Consider the following 27,374-nt stretch of genomic DNA (forward strand, 5'->3'; position numbering starts at 1 on the left):
ACAAGAGCAGGCTCCCGGTACTGAAGTGATTACAGCATTTATTATAATGAAAGAAAGGCTTAAAGCAAGGGGTACTAAAGTGATTTCAGGATTTATTCTAATAAAGCAAGGGAGCCCTGGCCGGGCAGGAGCTGCAGGGCCGGCGCTGGGGCTGCTTCAGCAGCGATGGCCCCGATGTCCCAGGGGAGCAGCACAGCTTCCCTGGGTCAGGAGCCCCTTTTTATCCTGTTTTTGTCCCTTTGGATTGGTTTCTCTTTGAATCCTTCATTTGCATGAAGGTTTAAGGCCTTGATTAAGGCCATTGCTGTTCTGTCCAGGCTGGCTCGTGGTGCACATTACTGAGGTGTGTTATGGTACCTCGACTACCCTATTTCTTATAACTACCCTTTTAACCCCTTTTACAATATAACAACCAAACTAACAGTACATGCTTAACGATCTATCAACTATTTTACAACAGTTTCTAACCTATTTTTAACAGGCTAGGTGCTGCAAAAGTTTCTGGTAGTTTCCGTCCCAAGACGGTCTCGGGTGGTGGCAGTGCCCACCCAAGAGAGCCGGACTGCCATCCCCAGTGTGCGATCAGTCACAGGAGGGATCAGCACCCCTCTCCGAAGGGCAGCCTGCAAACCAAGGGCTCCCTCTGCGGGCGGACGGGGCAGTCCCGGATGGACGGGCAGGGCAGTCCCGGGTGGTCCCGCATCCCGCAGGGGACACGGGCACTGCTGCTCCCCCGTTACCTGCCCTCTCCGCTGAGGAGTTCCGCGGGGCGGGCTGGCACCGGGACACGTTCCTAAGCGCCGTGTCCGCCCTGCCCGGCGGTACCGGGCCCTGCGGTGCGGCTGCTTTCCGCACCGGGGCTGCCTGTCCGGCGCCGCCGCACCGGCGGCAGCGCACGGGGCACGGTGATATGGTTGATATGGGTTATATGGGTTATATGGGTGATATGGTTTATATGGTTTATATCCGCGGTCTGTAGTGCGGCCACAGCGCCGCCCGCAGCCCGGCGGGGCGGCGGCAGCCCCGCAGCTCCACACCGCACCGCACCGCACGGCTCAGCTCAGCTCGGCTCGGCACACGGCGGGCGCTGCCGGCCGCCCTTCCGCCCGCCCGCCCTTCCGCCCACGGCGGCCGCGGCGCCCCAGGGAACGGCGGCGGGGCCGCGTCGGGGCTGCGGGACCGGCACCGCCGCTGCAGCGATCATCGGCGGAGCGGAGCCCGGCATCGCTACGAGCCCGCTGTGCTGCCGCTGCCGCCCGGCGGGGCCGAGGTGAGCGATGCGTTCCGCGGTTCCGCGGCCCCGGGGCTCTGCGAGGTTTTGGGAGTCGGTGAGCACAGCCCGTCTGTCGTGATGCTCTGTCCGCCGGCGGCCCTCAGCGTTCGGTTCTGCCGGGGGGGTGCACTGGGGTGTCGGTCGGGCTCCGGGTCCCGCAATGCTTAGAGACAACCGCTTGCAATCGTGCCTTTTTTTCTTTTCTTTTCTTTTTTTTTGGGGGGAGTAGGCGGTTGGGGTTTTTTTTGTTTGGGTTTTTTTTTTTTGCTCCCCCTCTCTCCCCTTCCCCTTTCCCTTTTTTCTTCCCCTTTCCCTTTTTTTCTTCCCCCTGGGAATTCAGCCGCTAAATCCCCTCAGTTGTGTGTTTAGCCAACTCTCGCTGGAAGCTGTGGATAGTTCATGAATATGCACGGGGAGATCGTTTCCCGGGAGGCTGCCTCTGTAACGAGCTGATTGAGCTGCGCCTGCAGCAGGGCTGCTCTCTCTCCTGGGGGAAAAGTTGGGTGCCAGAACTGAGGAGCTTTGTGTCCCTGGCCAGCCTCCCTGAGGAGGAGCAGGGTCAGTGGGGTATTGGCCGTACTCAGGGGTGTTAGCAGGTCCAGCCAGGCAGGATCCTCATCTGCTGTGTGCCCAAAAGATAAAAAGAGCATCATGTATCTAGTACATGTAAGGGAACCTTCCTGTTTTATACCAGCTTGTGTAGAAATGGACTTTTCCTGTCTAAAAACACTGCACCACTTAATAAGGACATTTCATTGCTTAGCAACAGTCCCAACTTAGCTTGGTCCTTATGGCTCTTGCCATTCAAGTGGTCTCCAAAGATGCGCCAGTAAAACAGCCGCTGTCCTGGAGGAAAGAATCTCTTCTGTTTCTTCCTTGGTGATGTGATGACCAAGCCAAACGAGCAGGGATGGTTGTACTGCCCAAGAATTTAAGAGCACTTGAGAGACTGGGAGCTGAGTGAAACTGAAAAATTCCAGACCAGGCAAAGCTGCAAGTGGCCGATCCCTTGTGGGACCTTGCAGCTGCTTTGTTGATGCATCCCGTGTCACTTGCACCTTGGTTTTGTGCACAGGCATAGCAGCATGCTGGTTAACAACCTTCATTTATGCAATGATTAGAATAGTATTTTGACAGCTGTGCAGAGTCTGCTGGTGTTTAATGTAATACACAAACAAATAAGTTCCTTTAAAACCGGGCTGATGTCCTTGTCTGCTTCGGCAAGACAGACTAGCTGAGTGGGGTGAGGACTTGTGATTTGGAAGAGCAATTCAAATGACAAATAAACACACAGACCTTTTGCTCACAAAGCCACATCCTGATACACATAAAATTTGCTACCTTAGAAACTCAGGCTTTTAAGAACAATTTCCCCATGAAAATTTGTGTAAGCTTTTGAAACTAGCTGTCCTCATCAGAACAACTTTGCTTGGGGACAATACTTTTGTTTCTTTCTCACCAGTAACCTTGTGAAGTGTTGATAAAGATAGAATCCACAGCACCAGCTTCCTTTAATTGCTCTTTTAGATTGTCTATCTAGATGGAAACCTAGCAACACAACAACTGTATTGAAGGAATCTATTTCACTTCTTTTATCACCCTGGATGCATCTTTAGAGGTTAGACTCATCAAACCAGTCTCTTTACCCCTTGGAGCCTTATAGCTTGATTCCCTAAGCCTGGAATAAAACAGAACTGAGCTGGTGAAAAAGACAACAAAGCTGGAATGGAAATGCTTAATATGATAAAACATCTATTCTTCCTTTCTTCCTGCTGCCCCTGTGCATACCTGCAGTGTTCCCATGGGGAAGATGTTCCTCTACAGAGAGAGAATGCTTGTCTAATAGGAAAATGATTTAAGGGGAAACTACCCATCAGGATTTGTGTCCCTTTCACCTAGAGGCACAAGGGGAAAGCTGAGGGACCAATGGCCCAGAGCAGTGTGGAACAGTGTAATATGTGAGAACTGGACTGGCATTTGGGAAGAAGCATCAGCATCATCCGACCTCCAACTGCCCACAGTGGTGATGACTGTGATTCAGTTTCTGCAATGTACAGGGCAAATTCATCCTCAGGGGTAGAGAAAAACACCAAACCACAACCCTAAACACAAGCTGAAATCACTTACACTCTGTCCAGATTTCCCTCACTGGCTCTAGTGTGGTGTTTTTAGCTATATTGACAAACACCCTTGTTGTAGAATAGGGCACTTACAGGGAGTCAAATATCGGCAATATCTGACTGGCTCTTTGTAATTTGGGGGCACATAAATGAGGGATTTCACACTGTTAAAATTGCTGTTAGTTTTTAGATGTTTGGGGGAATTGTGTCTTCTAGATGCTAAAAATTCTTTCAATATCTAGTGTGTCCTTGGCTGTGCCTCTCAAGATCTTGTGGGTTTTTTCGGCATTAATGAATTAAACATCACAAATGCCTTTGTCACACCAACAGAAGAAGCAGTTAAGTTACAGGAAAACTCTGACTCCTCTTGTATCTCTAATTTCTGAACTGCAAATGAAGTGTTGTTGACGAGCTGTATTTTGCAGGAGTTTATGGGGTGGCTGTGATGTGTGTGCGTGTAATCAAATCACATGAGAGTGATAGGATGGGTGCATTTCAGTTTGGCACAGGGAGAGGGTATGCACAAGATGTTAACATTTTGCATCCAAAAAAGCCACAGCACATCTGTAATCCTCTTGTGATGCCCGTGCTCCAAGATAAGTGCAGCTTATACAAAGACTTGCCTGTTGGGTATGAGTACTTAATAAATAAGCTTGAGAGAAACTGGAGTGAGATAGAAGTTCATACCCAGGTGCATGTGGAAAATCTGGATAAGCTGTGATTTTTATTTCTGAAGTTTGAACAGGTCCCCCTGTGAGTGGCAGGGTCTCTGGGTAATGCTGCTGTGGTTTCTGTGCATGCAGTAAATCCTGGCAGAAACTCTCTTCAGCACTAAGTATTTAGCATACAATTGGTTTAATCCTCTAATCTTATCAAGCACTAACATAAATGAGAACTAAACAAATTCATTCATTCTAAAAAAATCAAATCCCATTATATTTCTCAGTGTACTGCAAAATATTTCTCCTTTTACTTACCTGATTGGCTTATTTTTTTAATCCATTGTTTGTTTAGAGGTATCAGACTATAAATTTGGGTTTAGTGGTGAGACTTACAGTGGTGAAACTCTCCCATGGTGAGAGTTTATCTGCGATTTGAGCAGCTGGAGGGGATTTCAGGATCAGAGCAAGGAGTGTGGCCGGAGGGCTTGGTTACTGGGAGGAAGGAGTTTCCACTGAGGGAGTGCTCCTCACCTCTTTGGCAGTCCTGTGCACTTTTTATTGCTTTTGTGCCAGTCAGGAAGAGCAGAATATGTCTGATAAAAACGAGAGCAGGTTCCCGGTACTAAAGTGATTTCAGGATTTATTCTAATAAAGAAAGGCCTAAAGCAAGGGGGCCCTGGCCGGGCAGGAGCTGCAGTGCTGGCACTGGGGCTCCTTCAGCAGCGATGGGCCCGATGTCCCAGGGGAACAGCACAGCTTCCCTGGGTCAGGAGCCCCTTTTTATCCTGTTTTTTGTCCCTTTGGATTGGTTTCTGTTTGGATCTTTCATTTGCATGAAGGTTTTAGGCCTTGATTGGCCATTGCAGTTCTGTCCAGGCTGGCTCGTGGTGCACCTTACTGAGGGGTGTTATCACAGAATCACAGAGTAATGAGGTTGGAAGAGACCTCCAAGATCATCGAGTCCAACCTGTGCCCTAACACTTCAACTATAGCACCAAGTGCCATGTCCAGTGTTTTTTAAACACATCCAGAGATGGTGATTCTGCCACCTCCCTGGGAAGAGCATTCCAGTACTTTATTATTCTTTCGGTGAAAAATTTCTTCCTAATATCCAACCTATACCTTCCCTGATGTAGCTTGAGACTGTGTCCTCTATGGTACATGGAGTACCCTGTTTCTTATAACTACCCTTTTAACCCCTTTTACAATATAATAACCAAACTAACAGTACATGCTTAACGATCTATCAACTATTTTACAACAGTTTCTAACCTATTTTTAACAATGTCCTTTGCCTTCTTTCTTTCTACACACCTGGCTGTTTCTCTCTCTTTAGAGAGGTACGCAGTCCCCTCGAGGCATGTGTGAAAACTGTCTTCGGCTCTGTGAATGTGTTTTCAGACCTCGTGATGAAGTTGAGCAATGAAATATTAGTTTCCAGAACTCACTTAATCTCCCCCTGTTGATATAAAATTTTGATAGCCAAACCGAATTTTATTTCTATATCTTTTATTTTAAAGAAAGCAAGCAAGCACTGTTGGGAGGCCGGGGAGTCACCGCTCCACTCATAGTACACACCTCTACAAGTTCACCAGAGTATATATACTGGTTTTAAGCCTACAAAGCATTTTCCATTGTGCTTGTGTTAGTCCAAATCAGCAAGTATCAATAAGCTAGGATCAGCAATTTCATAATCTTTCCAGGTGGTCGTTGGCTTCCTGTCCTTCTTGTGGTCGTCTGGAGGGAGGCCTTACACTGGTGTCTGCTACGTGATTTTTGTCAAGTGCCTCAAGCTTTTTATTATACATAAGCATTTGTTGCAATATCCCTTTAGCTTTCCCACAGCTTCCTCTATTTTATTCTAAGCATCAGTTGTCTTCTTACCTCATCTCTTTATTCTAATATATTTCTTCTATTTTAATCCTTTATTTGGCTATTCGGTCAGAAACTTTCAAAACTGTTCTTTGTAGTTATCCCAGGGAAATGGGATCCACTTTTGCCACAGCAGATACAAGCATTTGCTGATTCCATTGCCAGTTGACACGAATCACAAAAGTCTTTTTCACATCCGTGATACTGCAGAACAGGCTATCTCTTTAAATGATTGATTTAACACAGATTTAGTGGAGTTCATTCATCTTGTTGTACCTTTACCAGGGTGAATTTCCTCTCAGTTCTGTCCTTGCCTTTGCTAAGGGCTGGATCCTTCCTCTCTCCTCCTTCAGAGCAGCATCTCATTTCATGAATAGCTCTGCTGCCTTCAGTGAGACTGTTAAAGAGGAGGGCTGTGGTGCCTGTGACTCAGACTAATGCAAATCAATTTAAAGGACAGATTAAGTGCAGTGTGAGTATGGATTGCAGTGTCTGGCCCGTAATGAATAATTCAGGAGTATGGAGGAGACAGCATAAGTGCTTAATCCAGCTCCAAGTGAAGTCAGCAAAAGACTTTCCATTGACCCCCATCCAGGATATGTTTCAGCAAAGCTTAACTACGTGTGAGTTTGTGAATTTTCCCATTGGTAGCAGTGTGCTTCAGGCGTGGGCTACAACAACTGTCTGCGCTAGCACCCAGCTGAATGTTATTTATGACTCTCTTGTCTGTTATACTGTCATTGACCGTCCTCTGCAGCATCTAAGGGAAGCTTTCTGAGGTCTGAGCATGGCTATTGAGTCATGCTTTTATAGCACTGAAAACCAGAAAAGATTAATAACTGGAGTACTGCATCATTAACAGAAGAAAATACAGACACAAAAAGGTTGGAAAAACAAGCTTCAAAGGTTTAATTTTGGTTGCTTAGAGCCAGAAATAGTGCCCTCCTCCTGCAAGAACAAGGCAGTTGAGTGTGATAGGGATCCCCCCACAACTGGACACTCTGCCTTTCACAGCTCAGGAGTCCTGAGCTGCCAGTTGCTGACTGTGATCCACCTTCCTGGGGTGAACTGAACCCCCAGGGGCTGCAGCTGCCCCTGGAAGACCTGATGTGGGAATGGCAGAACAGTTCTGCTGGTGGGAACCAGAGGATGCTCTCTCTGCACCTGCAATTTCCAACCTCTGGGCATGGCAGGCTGGGCTTCTTCAGAAGCCACAGAGCACCTGTCAGTGCCTTGGACTTGCCATCCAGACTGGACATCTGGAGTGTCCAGTCTCTGGATGTGTTTCTCAGTAGAGTGTCTCACAGTCTGATGTATATGCTGCAATGCCATTTCTTTCCACATCGAAACTGAATTAATTTCCAAGGCCTTCCCTTATTTTTTTCTCCGCATCCTAACCCTTCCTTCACAGCTCTGCCCCTTCACACAGGGCTCAGAGATGGGTGTGGTTATTTTTGGGGTCCCCTGTGGCAGGAAGGAAATGATGAATCTGACTCCATCTTCTTAGAAGGCTAATTTATTATTATGTTATATTATGTTATATTATATTATATTATATTATATTATATTATATTATATTATATTATATTATATTATATTATATTATATTATATTATATTATATTATATTATATTATATTATATTATATTATTATTATGCTATGCTAAAACTATACTAAAGAATAGAGAAAGGATACTCTAAGAAGGCTAAAAAGATAATAATGAAAAACTTGTGACTCTCCAGAGTCCCAACACAGCTGGACTGTGATTGGTCATTAAGTAAAAACAATTCACATGTTGGATAAACAATCTCCAAACCACATTCCAAAGCAGCAAAACACAGGAGAAGCAATCAGATAATTATTGTTTTCCTTTTTCTCTGAGGCTTCTCAGCTTCCCAGGAGAAGAAATCCTGGCAAAGGGATTTTTCGAGAAAATATGACAGTGGCAGATGGGCGGCTGAGCTGTGGTCTGGGCTGGTCTTTGGTCCATTGCATGCTTGTCTCTGCTATCAGTGTGCTTGTGCACAGAGCCTGGCAGGAAAGCTGCAGCATCATGGGGAGCTGTAAAACACCAGTCTATGACAACTGGAAACAAGATATATCAGCAGGTAAATGTTTCGTCCCCTGTGGCAGTGCTGACGCCAAAGCAGCAGAGCTTCATTCCTGTAAATCTGCAGTCTGGAACCAATTCCTTGATGCACGTTTCCTCACAGTAACTGCAGAGCTCATAGCATGGGTTTGTGTGTAAGTGGCACAGGAAAGCATCTGGCCTTGTTTAGATTCCAATAACAGAGAGCTCTACTGTAAGTAGCAGACAAATAAGTTTTTTATGACATTTCCTTTACAGACCTCTTGCAGTCTCTTGTAAGTCTGATGTGTTGTGAGGGAGATAATTCCTTCTGGACCCAAATCTTGGCTTCTGTGCGGCTAAATTAGTTCCTGCATGTACACCAACCTGCCTACATGCTCATTTATTTGGTTATGTTGTGGATCCTGGTAGTGTTTGCATTTCCATTTCTTTGGCTGATTCGGGAAGTGCCTTCAGTTACTTTCCTCTTGTACTCAGCCAACAGCCCGGTTTTCAGAGGGCCAGACACAGTTCCACATCCAGACAGGGCTGCAGAGTGTGTCCTTTTGAAAATCAATTTACAAATGTCTTTTCAAAAATAGTCTGTGTTACCTTGTGAAGGGGAATCCCAGGAGTCTTTAGAACAAGGCAGGTTGTGAAAGGATAGAAGTCTCAAACTCCAAAATATGAGAGCAATTCAGAGCAGATGATGTGCTTTGCCTCAGGAAAGCTGGAAAAACTAACAGTAGAGCCACAAATATTTCTTTCATTTTTGTTTTAACTGCAGGACTTAGTCCTTAGAGATAGCACAAGTAGCATCTCAGCCTGTGAACATCTGTCTGAGAGTGTAGGATGCGGTAAGAAGCTGGAAGCAACTGGCTGAAAGGCTTTGATCCTTCCAGGGGGCAGTTCTTGCCCCTTTGGGTTGGCTGCTGCCATTCACAAGCAGCTCCTGTGGCTGTGGATCTCTGCATCTTTGGTGGTACAAGGGGAATAAGGACAGTGGTGATGTTTGACTCTTTCTGAATTGCTTCAGATCACAGACTCCCAGGTCTGTGCTGGGAGGGAGGAGAAGAGAGCAGCGAGGAGGGACATTCCTGCTGTCTCAGCTCAGTTCTCGTGGGCTAAATCTGTATCCTAGAGACGTGGCTCCACTGGCAGCTTCTGGGAGCTGTTGCAAGCAACATTTCCCTCCCTTGCACGGTGACTAACAGGAACCAGCTCCTGGTGTCCCTTGTTTGTATTAGGAAGCATCCTGGACTTTCTCTGATGTGAAAAATGCAGATTTTATGACTGGCTTTTCGCAAATATTATAATGAATACTATATGTGTTATGTTAGAAAGTTATGCTGTATTAATTTTCTTAAGTAGTGTGTTGAATATAGTTTTAGGTTATAACATAAGGTTAAAATAGAAACTATGCTATGTAAGATGCTTTTTTTAAGAGAGGACTTGCACTGAGATAGCAACCACAGGACACCTGAATCTTTCAGAGAAAGAGAATTTATTGCTTTCTTATCAGAAGAAACAAACTTCTTCCTGCCTCACTCAGTCATGAAGATGCCCTTAGGATTCAGAGGAAGAAGCTGACACTGCCCAGACAGAATCCTGTGTTTGAATGGAATTTATGCATCATGGATGAGGTGTATGAATATGCAACAGGCTGTTGCTTTTAAGGGTTAATCCTCTGTTAACGTGGGTCCTTTTTCGGGCTTATTTTGCCCAGAAAAAGGTACCCAGACTGTCCATAACTCTTTGTTTTTATTGTCTCATATTGTCCTAATCCTAATTGTCCAAATTATTATTACTCTAACTGTATTACTATTTTTATAACCATTTTATTACTATTAAACTTTTAAAATTCTAAAAACAAGTGATTGATTGGCATTTTTCACATCTGAGATGAATGTGTCATTAAAGCCTGTTTGCTTATTCTGAATCCCTGCCCCCTCCTCTGCTAATGGTCTGCAGGGCTGTGCTTACTGAGCTGTTGTAATATTTAATGTGAGTTTCTGCATGGCTGGTGCAGCTGGCAGCAAGCTTTAACTCATTGTACTGGCAGGGGATGTGCTGACCTGCTGCTCAAGCACTGAGGCAGCTTGTCTTGTCTTCACATCTTCCCCTCAAGAAGTTTTCCTTCTGCTCTGAAAAGCCTTGTGCTTGCCCAGGTCCTGCTCTGGACCAGTGAGCTGTGTGGCACTGGAGACTCTTCAGCCTCTGGATATTGCACATCTGCTTCCAGATTTCTCACTGATTCTTGGAAGGTGAAAGAGCAGTGAAATAGTAATTCCACAAGCTCTGGGTTTGCATGGCAGGAGAGCAGGTAGCTGCATCTGTTTGGGAGAGAGAGGAAGTGAGGGAGGTGAGAAATATACCTGCTCAGATCCCACTTTTCAGGTAGCTGCAAGCTGCTCTGTGAGTCCCTCCTGATCCAGGAGTTAGTTTTCCATGGGCCGCTGCAACACATGGTTTGCTGCAGTTATTCTCACTCAGCTGTAGTGACTGTCAGGATAAATTCCCCCCAGAATCCACCCTCACATTCTGAGAAATGGGAGACTCTGTCTGTGCCTCAGATGACATCGGCTCTGTGCGTGGAGCTGGAATGGTGCACAAGTATTTCAGTACTCCTGCTGCTCCCTCATTTGGGAATGTGCTACAGATCCCGCATTCCTCTCATGCTGGTGTGTGGAAAGCCCTGCTGAAAAAGTGAATGTGGCTAAAATAAAATAAAAATAAAAATGAGCTGTGTCCTCACTACAGATTGCAGCCTTACAGCCTTCCTCTTCCAAATCTGTTATCTTCTGATGGCAGTAAATTGTAGCAGTAAAAAAATAAGACCTTTAGATACATTAGATCAAAATGGGTAGCACCTGGAGTGAGACACTGTGAGCTGCATGATGTGACACCTGCAAGTGGGACTTTGTGCCTGTTCCTCCTCTTTCTGGAAGGTCAGAGCACAATGAGCAGAGCTGGCTTAAGTAAACTCTTCAGGTGGAGCATTTGTAACATTTTCTTTTAACCTCGTTGTACTTTTTTAAGTTGGAGTGGCAAGAACTGGAGCTGAAACAGCTGCCTGTGCTGTGGTTGGCAGGAAGGTCTGGCAGGACAGGTTGGAATTCCTCTGCAGCAATGCCAGGGAGTCAGGGCACTAAACATGCGTGGTTTGATGTCAGCAAATCTTGGTGACCTTTGTTTTTGAAAAGTGACACTTCCAATACTTTAAAGCATGTGTTTTGGGGCAATTTACTAGGTTCTTTTTGGTAATGTGTGTGAAAAATGCCAATCACTTGTTGTTAAAAATTTAAATGTTTAATAGTAATAAAATGGTTATAGAAATAGCAATATAATTACAGTAATAATAATTTTGAACAATTTGGATTAGGACAATATGAGACAATGAAAACAAAGAGTTAGGGACAGTCTGGATACCTCTTTCTGGGCAAAATAAGCCCGAAAAAGGACCCACCCTAACAGAGGATTAACCCTTAAAAGCAACAGCCTGTTGCATATTCATGCACCTCATCCATGATGCATAAATTCCATTCAAACACAGGATTCTGTCTGGGCAGTGTCAGCTTCTTCCTCTGAATCCTAATGGTGTCTTCAGGGATGAGCAAGGCAGGAAGAAGTTCTGTTTCTCCTGATAAGGGAGCAATAAATTCTCTTTCTCTGAAAGATTCAGGTGTCCTGTGGCTGCTATCTCACTGCGAGTCCTCTCTTAAAAAAAAGTATCTTACACAGCATAGTTTCTATTTTAAGATTATGCTATAACCTAAAACTATATTTAAAACACTACTTAAGAAAATTAATACAGCATAACTTTCTAACATAACACATATAATATTCATTTTAATATCTATCTCTGGTATCAGTGTGTTTGTGCACAGAGCACAATCATATAATACACACCCCAATTATATAATACACATTTTTCACAATTCCTATCCTCATATCTTTGCCTGAGAGCCCCTTAATTTCAAAATTTTAATAAATTTGGAGGGAGGGCTTTTATATTTTCCATTCCAAGGGAGGCTCCTGCCTTCCTTAGCAGACGCCTGTCTTTCAAACCAAGACAGCACACACCAGCAGGGTATTGCTGGGACCTGCACATGGATGCGGCTGCACAGCCAAGCCTTGTCCCTTGTCTCCGTGTCCTTCCTCCCTCTGCAAGGGGTGGCTTTGGGGAGGGGGCTCAGAGCCTGCATGGGAATCCTGCAGCTGAGCTCAGAGTGGTGTCAGTGCCGGTGGTTCATGTAAACTGGGCAGGCTGAGCACTGGGTAGAATAATAAATGACTGGTAGTCCATGCCACCAGGATCTGGCTTTCCTTTTCAGGGTGACAGTGGTGTGTGAAGTTGGAGTGCATCTGTAAAACAGCAGCACACAAGTTTTGGTGTTGGCAGTTTATTGCATTGGCTTGGGAATTGCTGATTCCCTTCTCTGATCTGACATTCCTTCCTAGAGTGATACTTCGAATCAGAGAACTTTATTTTGCCAGAATTTTAAGCATTAAATATTTTACCTAAGAAAGCAACCTCAAGAATCCATGGTACGTGATCAGGGTTGACAGCTCAGTAAAAACATGTATTAAGAAAATTCAGATATTAACTTCAAACTGTACCTTTTATAAACTCCATTTTACAGTACAGATAACAGAAAGATAACTGCTTTAGGACATCAGCATTACACCCCCAAGTGTTAAAAGAAACAGGAAATGGGATAGTAATGCAAGGCTCTGGTTTGTGGCAGCCATCAATATATAATGATCTGTAAAGGCTTTGCTCTCACCACAGGTGCTTAGAGTGTGGGAATCCACGTACCTTTGGCAAGCTCGTTCCTTTGGGCCCCAGCAGGTGGGATCCAGGGTGCCTTTGAAATCTGTCACGGCACCCAAAGGCACCTGGCTGAGCCAGAAGTGATCCCTTCACTTAGCAGCAGCAACATGCTGGGGTTCAGACAAAATCTAAGTCATTTTTGTAGTGGTTAGGCAAGTCATTTCTGAAGCATATCAGAGCCTCAGCTTGCTTGTACCTGTTTGCAGAAACCTGGAAGTGCCACATACCTGAGTGACAGCAGAGCTTATCACCAGCACAAGCAAGTAACTTAAGCAGTAAACGCGGCACAGGGCTCCGAGGCATGTTTTGTGAGATTATAACCAAGACGCTGCTTCTGACACCTACAATCATTAGTTACAATAACCAGGAGCAAATTATTTTATCAGGAAATTAATTTTCTTTGGCAGCGACAAGCATGTTAGCAAAGTGCTCATGCAGGCATACCTCTGCAGCAGTGCCAGGGAGTCAGGGCACTAAACATGAGTGGTTTGATGTCAGCAAATCTTGGGGACCTTTGTTTTTGAAAAGTGACACTTCCAGTACTTTAAAGCATGTGTTTTGGGGCAATTTACTAGGTTCTTTTTGGTAATGTGTGTGAAAAACGCCAATCACTTGTTTTTAAAATTTAAATGCTTAATAGTAATAAAATGGTTACAAAAATAGTAATATAATTAGAGTAATAATAATTTTGAACAATTTGGATTAGGACAATATGAGACAATTAAAACAAAGAATTATGGGCAGTCTGGATACCTCTTTCTGGGCAAAATGAGCCGGGAAAAGGACCCACGCTAACAGAGGATTAACCCTTAAAAGCAACAGCCTGTTGCATATTCATACACCTCATCCATGATGCATAAATTCCATTCAAACACAGGATTCTGTCTGGGCAGTGTCAGCTTCTTCCTCTGAATCCTAATGGTGTCTTCAGGGATGAGCAAGGCAGGAAGAAGTTCGTTTCTTCTGATAATGGAGCAATAAATTCTCTTTCTCTGAAAGATTCAGGTGTCCTGTGGCTGCTATCTCACTGCGAGTCCTCTCTTCAAAGAAGTATCTTACACAGCATAGTTTCTATTTTAACATATTTTATAACCTAAAACTATATTTATACACTACTTAAGAAAATTAATACAGCATAACTTTCTAACATAACACATATAATATTCATTTGAATATTTGCAAAAAGCCAGTCATAAAATACGCATTTTTCACAATGTGTATGGTGTGAATTTGGCTCTCTTTGTGGAGGTTGGATATCCCTCACCAGCATAAAGGTTACATTGCACAGTGATGGTTATGTTTGATGACACAGCTCAAATTATACTTGCAGAACACAGGTTTGTTGCACACAGCCCCCATTTTTGCCCTCAGAAAGATTTGGTACCTTGTGTGTCGAACTAGGCACCCAAAATAAATGTCTACTTCTTCCTTCATCTCCTGAGCTCCTGCATCTGTCAGATGCAGACTACACCACCCCCTCCTTCTCTGAGATGCTGGAGAAGATTTAGTTCAGCCCTGTTTCTTCAGCCCTCAGACTGTGTCATGACAGGCAGTGTTAAAAAGCTCACGAGGAAATTAATAATTCTGCCTGTGAGGCAGGCATGAGCGGCATGCAGGAAATGAGGCATGAGACCACACGCTGAATGATGAGGAGACAACAGGGCAGTGAATACCTGCTGGGTTTGGGGGCATCATCCATTGCATGCTCTGGAGGAAGCCTGAGTCCTTGCCTTGGACACTGAGCCTGGAAGCAAAACTACACTGCAGAGCATTTACAAAAGAGGGACAAATTAAGGACACTGTATTGGGCCTGAATTTGGCATTTCCTGACTAGTGAGTGCTTGACTTTGCAGCTAATCTTTCCACGCTGTTTTTGGCATGCAATTATGAGTAGATCTAATCAGTGTTTGTCAGAGCCTGGAATAGCAGGTGGGTGCATGCAGAAGATCCTCAACATAGGCTGAGAGTGCTCTAAGCAGCCTTTGTCCAGTCTGGAAGCTGGTTGAGAGATGGCAGAATCATTTAGGTTGGAAAAGATTGTTGAACCTAATTACTTAAAATCATTGATCCTTCTGTTTCCAGCTGCTCTTATCTTAGCAAGGGTGTAAAAGTTCCTGTGAGGTGGAAGAGGGGTGGAACAGTCAGCAGTGGAAGGGAACACCTCAGTAAGAGATGAGGGTGCATGTGTCTGTGCTTGATTTCATAAAAGCTTGAGATCAGGTAATCCTCTTTCCTATATACAGCCCTGCCTATTGTCCTGCTTTTTGTGGGCAAATAGAATTGTAGACTGTAGAGCTTTTACATATATATATATATATATATATATTTAAAATAATTTTGTTGAACTTTCTTCCCAGCAAACACATATTTATATTATTACACTGTAATTCCAAGAGCTCTGTGCTGCTGGAGCATTCTGATATCATTCTGATCTGCAAAATGCCTGGGGTCTGGCAGTGTTTTTCTGCGTCTTACTAAAGGATTTAAAGCAAGTGGAAAGGGAAAAGCAAAGCACACAGAAAGAAAATAGATTAAAGCCTTGTTGTTGTGCTGTGCTTGCAACTGGGAAAGTGAACCTGCTTAACTAATAATGGTGAGCCAGCTCAGCCAGCTCAAGCCAGCAGATCAAACCAGTGCTTTTGAGCAGCATGTGCATCGCTGGGCTCATATCCCACTGAAACAGCTTCTCTCTGTGTTGTATCCTCAGGCACAACTTCTTGTCTGTGGCTGAATTAAATCAGTGTTTTGAGAAGTATTATAGGAGATTCAGGGTGAGGTGTCCATGGCCTGCCTGACTTTTCCAGGAGTGCAAGACTTACAAAAGTCAGACCTCCAATTGGAAAAAACCATATCTAATTCTCCCTATTGTTTTGTTTAACAATTCATGAACAGTAGTCTGCACTGGGAAGGGACTCCATGCTCTCAGTGATAGCTGTGTTGTAAAGGGAGAATGGTATTGTATTTGCATTGCCCCCAAAAAAAGGAAGGAAGGATGCATCTGACTCCATGTTCTCAGAAGGCTAATTTATTATTTTATGATACTATTTTATATTAAAGAATACTATAGTAAAGAATACAGAAAGGATACTTAGAGAAGGCTAAAAAGATAATAATGAAAACTCATGACTCTTTCCAGAGTCTCGACACAGCTTGGCCCTGATTGGCCAAAGAGTGAAAACAACTCACAGCAGAATGCATTGGAACAATCACCTGTGGGTAAACAGTCTCCAAACACATTCCACATGAGCACAACACAGGAGAAGCAAATGAGATAAGAATTGTTTCCCTTTTCTCTGAGGCTTCTCAGCTTCCCAGGAGAAAAATCCTGGGTAAAGGGATTATTTCAGAGAATCTGAATGCTACAGAACAGGGACCTGAGAAAGCCCTTCTTGGCTGCATTTTAAAATTAGACTTCTGGATTAGTCTCAGTGATTCAAGTGTAGAGCAAGACTGTGGTGCTGTGTCCTGGTGTCCCTGTGGAGCTCTGCTTTAGTGTGGTACATTAATGCTGCCCTCCGGTTGTTCTGTGTGCAGCTCTGTGTCACAGAGATGTGGCTTTTGCCAGGACCCAGATGCTCTTAGGATAATTTGGAAGCATGAAGGCTATTTCTGTCCCCTTTATAGGAACTTCATGTAGCTATCAAAGGGGCCTAAAGCTGCCTTTGGTAGAAACTCCAGAAGATCTCAGGAGCACAAAACTGCTAGCCCTGCTGTGAATGCTCTGCACACGGGAGAAACCAGTGTGAACTTTGATTATTTTGTCAATGAGAATCTCCTATATTACAGAAATTGTTTTTCCCTCCCTTCTAGTCTTGAGCTTTCTTTCCTTTTTTCTTTCTAGCTTGGTGCTGCACAAGGCTTCCTTTTTCCTGTAGGAAGGAACAACTGGCTAATTGAAATGGAACACTAGTGAGGATTTTTTTAATGTGAAAGTCAGCATTAATTAGTCAGGTCGGGTGTAATTAGCTTCCTCATCTGTCACTGCTTCTCTCCAACTTGCCAATGACTTTCTTCTAGATGTCACTGAAAAAGAAGTGTCTTGTGGGAGCTGCATGGGTGTTTTCCCTGGTTGAGGTGCAAGTGAATGACAATCCCTGTGGGGCTGTTGGGGCTTGAGCTGGATCTCACTTGCAGGAATCCTGTTTGCTTTGGAAATAGCAGAGGGAAGCCCAACAAATCTAAATGCCTACCCAAACCAGCTGAATCAGTGCCTCTTCTCTAAAGAAACAGACCCAGGGCTCCAAGGAGTACTCTAATCCTCTGCCTCTTTTAACCTGGCGTGGGCTAAGCTTGCTCAGAAGTGAGGCAGAGCTTTAATGAAGGCTGCAGGATTAAGTTCTCTGTGTGTATCCTGGAGCTGAAAAAGTAATTGGGACATAATGCAGTGCTGAGAGTCTCTGGATAGCATGAGAAGTGATGGAGGGAAAACAGGCCAGCCCTCGAGTAAAATTCAAGCAGAAAAAAATGCATTTCAATCCCCTTCTGGATGATTTGAGGGTTTATCTCCCCCACCAGTTCAATTTGCCATGTTTTGGGTTGGATGGGCTGTCATCCTGATCCAGGCAGGATCTGAGGAAGGTGACAAAGCCAGATGAGTCCCAAGGGCAGTGCTAAGTGTGCTGTGTCTGGCTGTGGAGCTGAATCAGCTCTCCTGAAGGGGGTTCAGAGCTGTGGATGCAGGTGTACCCCGCGTGCAGAGGGAGGCTGGCACTGCTGGGGCAGTCCAGGTGCCACCCACCCTGCCCATGCCTCTGTCCCAGGCCAAATCTTGATCCTTCCCTGCCTCAGTTCTCATGAGTGAGTGTGACAGCGGTCACTGTGACAAGTGAGTGTATACAGGGGCTTCTCCAGAAATTTCTGTGCTGGAGTTCACACCAGTGCCAGGATTTGTGCCAGTCTGCAGCTAGAGTGTAACACATGTTGGTCACCAGACATTATAGGTGCCCGTGTGTTACAAATTGGGGTTTGCAGTCCGGACCATGACAATTGATGGAAAAATCAGAGGGAGATACCTTAGAACTGATCCCATCCTTGAGATGAGGATTTAGCTCTTAGTTAAGAAAGAAGATGGTGTAATCCCTTTTCTGCTGCCTTATTATTAAGTTGCTCTCTCTCATTTCCCTTTCTTGTCACGTGCAGGCTCTTCTGTCTCAGGATAAGAATCTTTTCCCTCTTTCTCCTCAGTAACTCAATAAAATGGGAAACTATTATGGCTCTTTACCTCTCTTTCTAAAGAAGAATACATATACTTTTTCAGATCTTACAGTAATTCCATTCCCCAGACCAGTTGGAGAAAAGTCAGGGGTAGAGGGGAGGTAGCTGCAGGTACACAGCAAGCTGCCCAAGTGAGGTTACACCTGAGCTCCTGCAGCGTCAATCTACACTAATGAAATAATTATGGCTCTTTACCTCTCTTTCTAAAGAGAGAATACATATACTTTTTCAGTTCTCACAGTAACTGCATTCCCCAGGCCAATGGGAGAAAAGTCAGGGGTAGAGGGGAGGTAACTGCAGGTACACAGCAAGCTGCCCAAGTGGGATGGGTGAGGTTACACCTGAGCTCCTGCAGAATCAATCTGCACTAATGTGGAGTTCTGGCTTGGCTGAAGAGTAACAGTCCCTGGCAGCTGAGTGATGGATGGGGTTCACACACCAGCCATAGGAGCATTATCTTCCTCTCCTTAGAACTGCCAATAGATTTCCCCCAGCTATTCATAGCAGTATGCATCGTGTGTGGTGCACACCGAGCCAGAAGCACACACACACACACGCACACACCTGCACACCACACTTGCACACATCAACCCCTCTGAAAACTCACTGGATGCCTGGCAAAGGTGGCACTGTGAGCTGGGGCTGACAAGGTGCTGTGTTTGGGGGGCTGGTTAGGAGCAAAGCCGCAAATAGCTGGGGGAAACCTATTGGCAGTTCTAAGGAGAGGAAGATAATGCTCGTTTGCATTTTGTATCTGGTAGCATGGACCATTCCTGGATATGAGAACCAGGTTAGCTAATTAAGTGTTCATGCTGCTGCAGGGTGAGCGACATACTGTGAATCACTGCAGTCTCCTTGCCTGGTGCTCCTGGAGCCTTCCTCTGCCACAGCACTGGGCTCTGGGACTGTCACTTGAATTTCTCCCTCTCTGGTTCCTCTGCCAGGCAGAGTGTGGGATACCCCATGACAAGGCTGTTGTTTCAGTGGCTGCAGCAGATCTGTGGGGTTTGGAAGGAGTGATGCTTTCCTCCTGAGGGAACTGGAGTGTCCTGGCTCTGCTCTGTGGATTCACAGCTGTGCCTGGGTCTTGCTGACTCCTCTATCTGTGTGCAGGTGCTGGACATGGACACAGAGGATGACCCATTGTTACAGGATGCCTGGCTAGAGGAGGAAGATGAAGAGGTGGCCTTCAGCTCCCGGAAGAGGCGCGAGGGTGCTCTGTTGTGTGGGAGAAGCCCATGCAGAGTTAGGCCCCTGTGTGTCACACTGCCTATGTCTGGCTTCTGGAATATTGTTGGCTGGGTGTTTACCAACCCATACTGTGCTGGCTTCATCCTTTTCCTGGGCTGTGCCATCCCTGCCGTGCTTGCTGTCGTCATGTTCCTCCACTACCCCGCCCTGGACATTGACATCTCCTACAACGCTTTCGAGATCCGCAACCACGAGTCCTCGCAGCGCTTCGATGCCCTCGCCTTGGCCCTCAAATCCCAGTTTGGCTCCTGGGGGAGGAACCGCCGGGACCTGGCTGACTTTACCTCAGAAACCCTGCAGAGGCTCATCTTCGAGCAGCTCCAGCAGCTCCACCTCAACGCGTCCCACCTCGGGGTCAGCGCGCGGGCGAGGCGCAGCCCCGCGGAGGGCAGGGGGAGCTCCCTGCAGCCCCAGCCCCAGCCCAGCACAGCGAACCAGAGCTCCAGAGTCGGGAGGGGAGCCCCACGCTGGGACTACTCCAGCACCTACATCAGTGCTAACACACAGACACATGCTCACTGGCGCATTGAGCTCATTTTCCTGGCTCGGGGCGACTCTGAGAACAACATCTTCACCACGGAGCGCCTGGTCACCATCCATGAGGTGGAGCGCAAGATCATGGACCACCCTCGCTTCCGTGAATTCTGCTGGAAGCCCCATGAGGTCCTGAAGGACCTGCCCCTGGGTTCTTACTCCTACTGCTCTCCTCCCAGCTCCCTCATGACCTACTTCTTCCCCACAGAGAGAGGAGGGAAGATTTACTATGATGGCATGGGACAAGACCTGGCTGACATCCAAGGTGAGCTGAGGGCCGCGGGCAAGGGCTGGCATGCTCAAGGAATGCCTCTCCTCAGGTTCTGTCAGGACCCAGGACATCCCTCTGGCTGTCCTGAGCAGCCAGGACCCTGCCAGGGGGCTCAGAGACCCTGGCACAGAGCCCAAAATGCCCCTGTGGTTTTGATTATGACCCGTGGAGCAAATTGCCAACCTTAGATGAAAATCTGCAAGCCATGACAAATTAAGTAGAATGATAGTGAATTTATCACAGGGTGAAAAAGGAGATTTTGGGGTTTTTAGAATGGAGATCCAAGGGGGCAAGATGGAGGAATCTGGGCGTGTCCAGCCTTTCTCCTTCTTCTTGGCCTCCATCTCCTGCTGTGATGTTGGCACTTTTAGATTGGTTTAGAGTAGAAGCTCACAGTCTAACATAGGTGATAGGTATTGGAAAGTAATTGTAAATATTGTACACGTAGTTTTTAGTACAAAGACATAATACAGCCCCAGGGGCAGGCAGAGTGCCCTGGACTGTCTTGCTGAGCAGACCTCGGCAGGGCAGGAGAAAGAATTTTATAGATAAGATACAATAAACAACCTTGAGACCGAGAAATGAAGAGCCCTGGCTCCTTCTTCAAGTGCCGGGCTGGGTTTGCAAAAGAGACTTTTGAACTTTTCTCGGGGTCACTCTGACAAGCTAAAGATCCCGACAAGGTTCAGGCAGTCAGTGGTGTGCAGCTAAGAGGAGTGACTGCCTTGTTTGGAGAGGAAGATGCTGCTGGGCTGTGCCTTGAGGAATTGTCTTTTCCTGCACCAGGGCCCCTTTTCAACCCTGCAACTCCACTCACAGGTCATACAGACCCCCACAGGCAAGTGGGAGGGACAAGTGAGGGGGTGTCCTGCGTGGTACAGATGTCTTCTGCTGACCCTTGTCCCCTGTAGATGGCTGTGGCTCACTAGAGCAATGCCAGGGGCTTGAAAAGACAAATAGGGATGAGCTTCCCTGCGCTACAGAGCAGATTAAAGAGGTCCGTGGGCTGTTCTGGCAGCTTGTGAGTCACCAGCTAGAAAGGTTCCTATAAGGAGAGGAGGAAAAAGGCCCTGCCTCCTCCTCCCAGCTCTGTACCTTGTGCTGTGCACCTCTAGTAGAACAGAGGCTGTGGGTGCTGACAAAGAGGTGACTCATGAGGAGTCTGTGGGTGTGCTGTGGCTGTGGGATGTACCCTCCATCTGTCTCCCAAGCCAGGCTGCAGAGGGTAGCTGTCCAGGAGCCATGCAGGGAACAAGCCAAGGATCAGGTCCATCTGCTCCAGTAACAGTTCTGCTACCAAAACAGGCAAGAGCACAGTTTCTGGTCTTTCTGGTACAAACTCTAGGGAACTGGATTTTGGGAATAGACAGGCAGTGTCTCTTAGTCAGAACCAGCTGAGTGCCTCCATCTCTGCATCCCTCACACCATCAGATGGCAGAGGTACCAGGTCACAGCAGAGCCAGGACTCCTCTTCCATGGGCATTGTTTAGTTCTTGTGCTTCCAGGTGTAATGGAGAAAACATTGTCCCAGTGTTAGAGAAGGAAGAGCCTACAGCAGGGCAGTATTGATCAGGATGGTGTTGGCTGGGGGTGCTGTAGTTCAGGTCGGTCAGGTGGAAGATGTGTCCCTGATGAGGCAGTGCATGGGGGCAGTAACACAAGAAGTGGGATGTGAGTCTTTGCAGTCCAGGTTTCCCTGGCCCTCCTCTCTCTCTGGAAGGCAGCAGCAGTCAGCACTGCTCTGATGAAGGACAGGATGACTCCCAGTTTCCCCGTGGCACACTAGATCCCGTGCCTTGCCAAGACAATCAAGCAGGACCTAACAAAAGTGGCACTGCTTTCTCCTGCAGGATCCCTGGAGCTGGCCATGACCCACCCTGAATTCTACTGGTATGTGGATGAGGGCCTGTCTGCTGAGAACAAGAAGAGCTCCCTGCTGAGGAGTGAGATCCTCTTCGGGGCCCCACTGCCCAACTACTACTCGGTGGAGGATCGCTGGGAGGAGCAGCGCCGCAAGTTCCAGAACTTTGTCATCACCTACGTGGCCATGCTGGCCAAGCAGTCCACGAGGTGAGGGGGTGTGGGCAGGGCAGGTGGGAGTGCACAAGAGCAGGGAAGGGCACAGGATGGAATAGACCTTTCAGGGCAAAAGCTCTGTCTTGTGTTTGCGGTGTTCCCAGATGAAGGAAGGAATGAGGAATCTGGCTCCATGTTCTTAGAAAGCTAATTTATTTTTTTGTGATACTGTATTATATTAAAGGATACTATACTAAACTGTATAGTAGTTTCCTCAAGCTAGGTCTAATAAACTTTCAGAGGTCTATAACACACCCAAGATAGCTCAGCTACCCTTGGAGGCATAAAATCAGCAGGATGGCTTCTGTTGCAGTGTTAGAAACAATAAGGTTTAATCAAAGGCGAAATAGCAAAGAGAGAAAAACCAAGCCAGGTGCAGAGGTTCTTTTTCCTGGTAAAACACCTTACAAAAGGGAGTAGTTTTCTTTGTTCACTTCTTTTTTTAGTAAATTGCCTAGGCAGGACTTTCTGGCTTCTGTTTAATTAGCTATCCTTAAGTTTGGAGTGAAGTCCCTTAGGCTTATGAAGTAGCTTCTTCACTTAATTTAGGAGAGAAATTTTTGGGTTTTTTTTCTTTTTGAAGAGACAAAAGATAGTTTTGTCACTCCGTCAACAAGAGACACACTCCTATACTAAACTATACTAAAGAATACAGAAAGGATATTGACAGAAGGCTAAAAAGATAATAATGAAAACTCGTGGCTCTTTCCAGAGCCTCAACACAGCTTGGCACTCATTGGCCAATAAGTCAAAACAATTCACATGAAACCAGTGAAACAATCACCTGTTGGATAAACAATATCCAAACACATTCCAAAGCAGCAAAACACAGGAGAATCAAATCAGATAATTAGTGTTTTCTTTTTTTCTCTGAGGCTTCTCAGCTTCCTAGGAGCAAAATCCTAGGCAAAGGGATTTTTCAGAAAATATGACAGTGACAGCTCTGCCTTAAAAGTTCACAGCAGGGCAGAAGTGCCTATTCTATTCTATTCTATTCTATTCTATTCTATTCTATTCTATTCTATTCTATTCTATTCTATTCTATTCTATTCTATTCTATTCTCTGATAGCCATGTTCCATTTGGCTTCACTGGGAAGACACCAGGCACAGAAGACTTGACATGCTAGTTTGGTCATACTTGAACAGTGGCCATGGCATAATGTTCCAGATGAAAAAGCATCTCCATTGAAACTGTGCTCAGCCACAGAGCTGTGAATGATGGTGGGGAGTATATGGCAGAAAACTACTCATATGCTCCCCTTTACTGCCACTTCCACATGCCAGAGACACCACCAGAGACAATGAAAAGGGGACAAAGTTTGAATCTACTGCCTGTCTTTCCACTGAGTCCTTGTCTGGCACAGGATCTTTTTGCTTCTGTCTTACAAATCCAGTTCCAGTAGCTCAAACAAGAACTGTCTTCCTGCTCTGAATTTGGCCACTGCTGGTCTGATGCAGGGGATGAAAGTCTTTACTCAAGGCTGCTCAACCTGTGGATCCAATTCTGCTTTTCGTACAGAGAGGTGGGGAAGGGAGTTTCCAAGGCAGGATAAGTTTCAGGAAGTGAAGGCTTTTTTCACTGCCAGGTCTTGGTTGAACAGAGCTTTGCTCAGTGCTTGTGAGAGAGAGAGAGATGATAAAATAGAGCTAAAAGAGCATGCCAGGACTCAGGCAGTTGACAGAAGGCTGTGTGTCCCAGTCTCTGTGCCTTCTTAGACTCCAGCCTTCTACTGCCCTGAGTCTTGGTACTTCCCAGAACGAAGGGATGCTGATCCCAGAATGAAGAGATGCTGATCTTCAAAAGCAGGTTGGAATGCAGGCAACCACAGAGCATTCTCAGCAATGGGCTGGGAAAGCAGATTGTGATTCTGACAAGCCAAAAAGGAATTGAGGCCAAGGCTCAGTTCCAAAGCTCAGATCCCTGATAGCTTCCTATGGTGCAGCATTACTGTAGTCCTGGTTAAATTATGTTGGGTTATTTTTGCTCTGAGCCTGCTTCCAGAGGCAGAACCTGGTAAATCATATAATTTCTGATTAATCTCTCCCTCTGCCTGCATCCACAGTGCTAATATAATAAGCAGTGATTAGGATTCCAGATGGAATTGGCTTTAAAGGCTCCAGGAACTGTCTATTAGTGCCTAAGACCCACCATGCAGTGGAGGAATTTTAAAAATATTAGACCTGCTCTTTATTTTTTTCCTTCCCTGTATGAATTTCACCTCCAGCAGCAACTTTGTTCAACCTGCTCTCACTGCTCTGTTTTCTCAGAGAACTGCCAGGTTATTAGAGCAGTGGCCTCCTTTGGCTCTGGAGGAGATACTGTGCTTTAAACCACCTGGCTCTGCTCCTTTTGTGCTCAACCATTCCTCTTCTTTCATATCTCCCCACCCTAGCAAAGTCCAGGTGCTGTATGGAGGGACAGATTTGTTTGACTATGAAGTGAGGAGGACTTTCAACAATGACATGTTGCTGGCCTTCATCAGCAGTAGCTGCATAGCTGTCTTGGTCTACATCCTCACCTCCTGCTCAGGTATGCTGGGGTCACAGCTCCCCTGTTCTAACACAAATCCAAATGTGCCAAATGTCTCTCTGTGTCAAGGCTGAGGAGAGACTCTGATGCCCTGGCACCAGTGTGGCTGTGTGGCACAGCAGCATGCAGAAGGGCAAGTCTGATTCTCCAGAGCAGAGATTTGTGGGCAGGGTGAGGGAAAGACTCACAGGAGGTCAGGAATAAGATGCAAATGCTTGTTTTGGTAACACTGGCATGAATTTGATGTAATTTTTTGCATGAGCCTCATGGGAAGGAGTCTGCAAGCAGTACTCCCTGAACTGTTCTCTGTCCCCAGCACACTGATGGGAGCCACTGTCCCAACAGGGCAGATGGGAGGTGTTTGTTTCTGCTAGGGGTGGCCAGAGATATTATTTTTCCTGTGTTTCTTTTCTGCTGCAGTGTTTCTGTCATTCTTTGGCATTGCCAGCATTGGGCTGAGCTGCCTGGTGGCTCTGTTCCTGTACCACGTCGTGTTTGGGATCCAGTATCTGGGTATACTCAATGGTGTGGCTGCCTTTGTCATCGTGGGGATTGGTAAGCTCATCTTTACCCAAAGCCTGTGCTTTACCTGCCTTGCCCTGCCTTCTGTCTGCAGGAGAGAAGAAGGTGATGGTGGCAAATCCAGATTGAATTTTCAGGCCCTTTTCTGTTACCTATAAATTTATTATCTGCAGTTCAAATATCAAGGGGTGTGAAAAACGCCAATCACTTGGGTTTAAAATTTTAAAAGTTTGATAGTAATAAAATGGGTATAAAAGTAGTAATACAATTAGAGTAATAACAATTTGGACTAATTGAATTAGGACAATATGAGACAATAAATACGAAGAGTTATGGACAGTCTGGGTACCTTTTTTTGGGCAGCATGAGCCCGAAAAAGGACTCATGTTAACAAAGGATTAACCCTTAAAAGCAACAGCCTGTTGCATATTCATACATCTCATCCATGATGCAAAAATTCTGTTCAAACACAGGATTATGTCTGGGCAATGTCAGCTTCTTCCTCCTAATCCTAACAGCGCCTTCGAGGTGGGAAGAAGTTCGTTTCTCCTGATAATGGAGCAATAAATTCTTTTTCTCTGCAAGATTTAGGTGTCCTTTGGCTGCTCTCTCACTGTGGGTCCTTTCTTTAAAAAAAGTATCTTACATAGCATAGTTTCTATTTTAACATTTTTTATAACCTAAAACTATATTTAACACAGTACTTAAGAGAATTAACACAGCATTACTTTCTAACACAACATATATAATATTCATTAATATCATAATAAAGCCAATCATAAAATACATGCATTTTTCACAAGGGGGAAATCAGATTTTTGGCAGGTGTCACCTCTGTGAGCAGAGTACCAATATCTCTGCTGTCTTTTTCCAGGAGTTGATGATGTCTTTGTTTTCATCAACACCTACCGCCAAGCCACCCACCTCAAGGACCTGCGACTGCGCATGATCCACACTGTCCAGACAGCAGGGAAAGCCACCTTCTTCACCTCCCTGACCACAGCTGCGGCATATGCTGCCAACATCTTCTCTCAGGTACCCCGTACCTTTGGAATTTGGGGTTTCAATGTCTGCCAAAGGGCCTAATAGCTCAGGAACCTGCCAGCACCATCTGTCCTCTCCTTCAGCGCAGTGGGCTGCCAGACCTGCTTCTCACAGGGCTGCCTCTTACTTGCTGTAAGGTAGTGGATTATCCAAGGAAATGCTTCTGTGCTGTCACAGTACAGCTGGTCTGTAGCTGGACAAGGTAAATCTGGCCATAAGAGAAATCCAATTTGGTTGTCCTGGTTCATTCTAGAAAAGAATTAAAACAAGTCCCTGGGTGGGCAATCATTGGTTAGACTTGAACTCAAACAGAGATCTGTCGAAACAGGTCAACCCCTGTGGCAGGGAGGAATGATGAGGAGGACTCCATCTTATCAGAAGGCTAATTAATTACTTTATTATACTATATTATTCTATACTATATTACATTACATCTAAACTGAATCTGCCAAGCACTCCACTGCACTCCACTGCTCCTAATCTCATGACTGTCAGCCCACAGTCCCCACACACACACACTTGGCCCTGATAGGCCAAGGAAACAAAACACCATCACTTTGGGTAAACAATCCCCATATTGCATTCTGCTTTGGCACAAACACAGGCACAGCAAATTATGAGAATTGTTTTTCCTTTCTCTGAGGTTCAGAGAATGTGAAACCCAGAAATATTCTTGGGAAGAATTGTGCCTTGCTTTTCTCTCTGAAGAGAAATGTGGTGACAGAGATCTCATCCAATCGTGTTCCTTCTAGAATGCAGCATACCACTGGTCAAGGAGCTGGGGTGGTGTTAAGACCCAGACCAATCAGTTGTCTAACCTTGGGGGTTTTAAACCCCCTGTACAGGGAGGCTTCCATAATAAACCATTGCTGTTGTCACATGGATCTCTGGGAGTTTGTGTTGTCTCTGCCTCCAGCCAACGACCCCACGTAACACTGGGGTCAAACAGGCTCTGTTTCGGTGGTTTACCTAGAAGGTTTGCTGATTTTCATGGCTGAAGTCAGTGTGTGTTATTCTCAGGTTCCTCCAGACATCTCTTCCTTGCCCCAGTTGATCCCTGTCAGTGTCAATTCCCTAACAAGCTAGGCTGGTCAAGTAGGT

The 27,374-nt window shown here is 45.7% G+C and overlaps 1 protein-coding gene across 1 annotated transcript in view; it reads left to right on the plus strand.

The window, feature by feature from the left end:
* The first annotated feature begins 1,140 nt into the window (after nt 1-1,140).
* The window catches only part of DISP3 (dispatched RND transporter family member 3), a 41,717-nt gene continuing 15,483 nt past the window's right edge, over nt 1,141-27,374 (plus strand). Inside the window, exons 1-6 of the mRNA XM_030963797.1 lie at nt 1,141-1,270; nt 19,158-20,094; nt 21,951-22,170; nt 24,571-24,707; nt 25,128-25,262; nt 26,104-26,264. Of these exons, the coding sequence (XP_030819657.1) occupies nt 19,167-20,094; nt 21,951-22,170; nt 24,571-24,707; nt 25,128-25,262; nt 26,104-26,264 (1,581 nt within the window). The 5' untranslated portion in view covers nt 1,141-1,270; nt 19,158-19,166. The remainder of the gene's footprint in view (nt 1,271-19,157; nt 20,095-21,950; nt 22,171-24,570; nt 24,708-25,127; nt 25,263-26,103; nt 26,265-27,374) is intronic.

The sequence above is a fragment of the Camarhynchus parvulus genome, chromosome 21 (assembly GCF_901933205.1).
Source record: "Camarhynchus parvulus chromosome 21, STF_HiC, whole genome shotgun sequence".
Taxonomy (NCBI): Eukaryota; Metazoa; Chordata; class Aves; order Passeriformes; family Thraupidae; genus Camarhynchus; species Camarhynchus parvulus.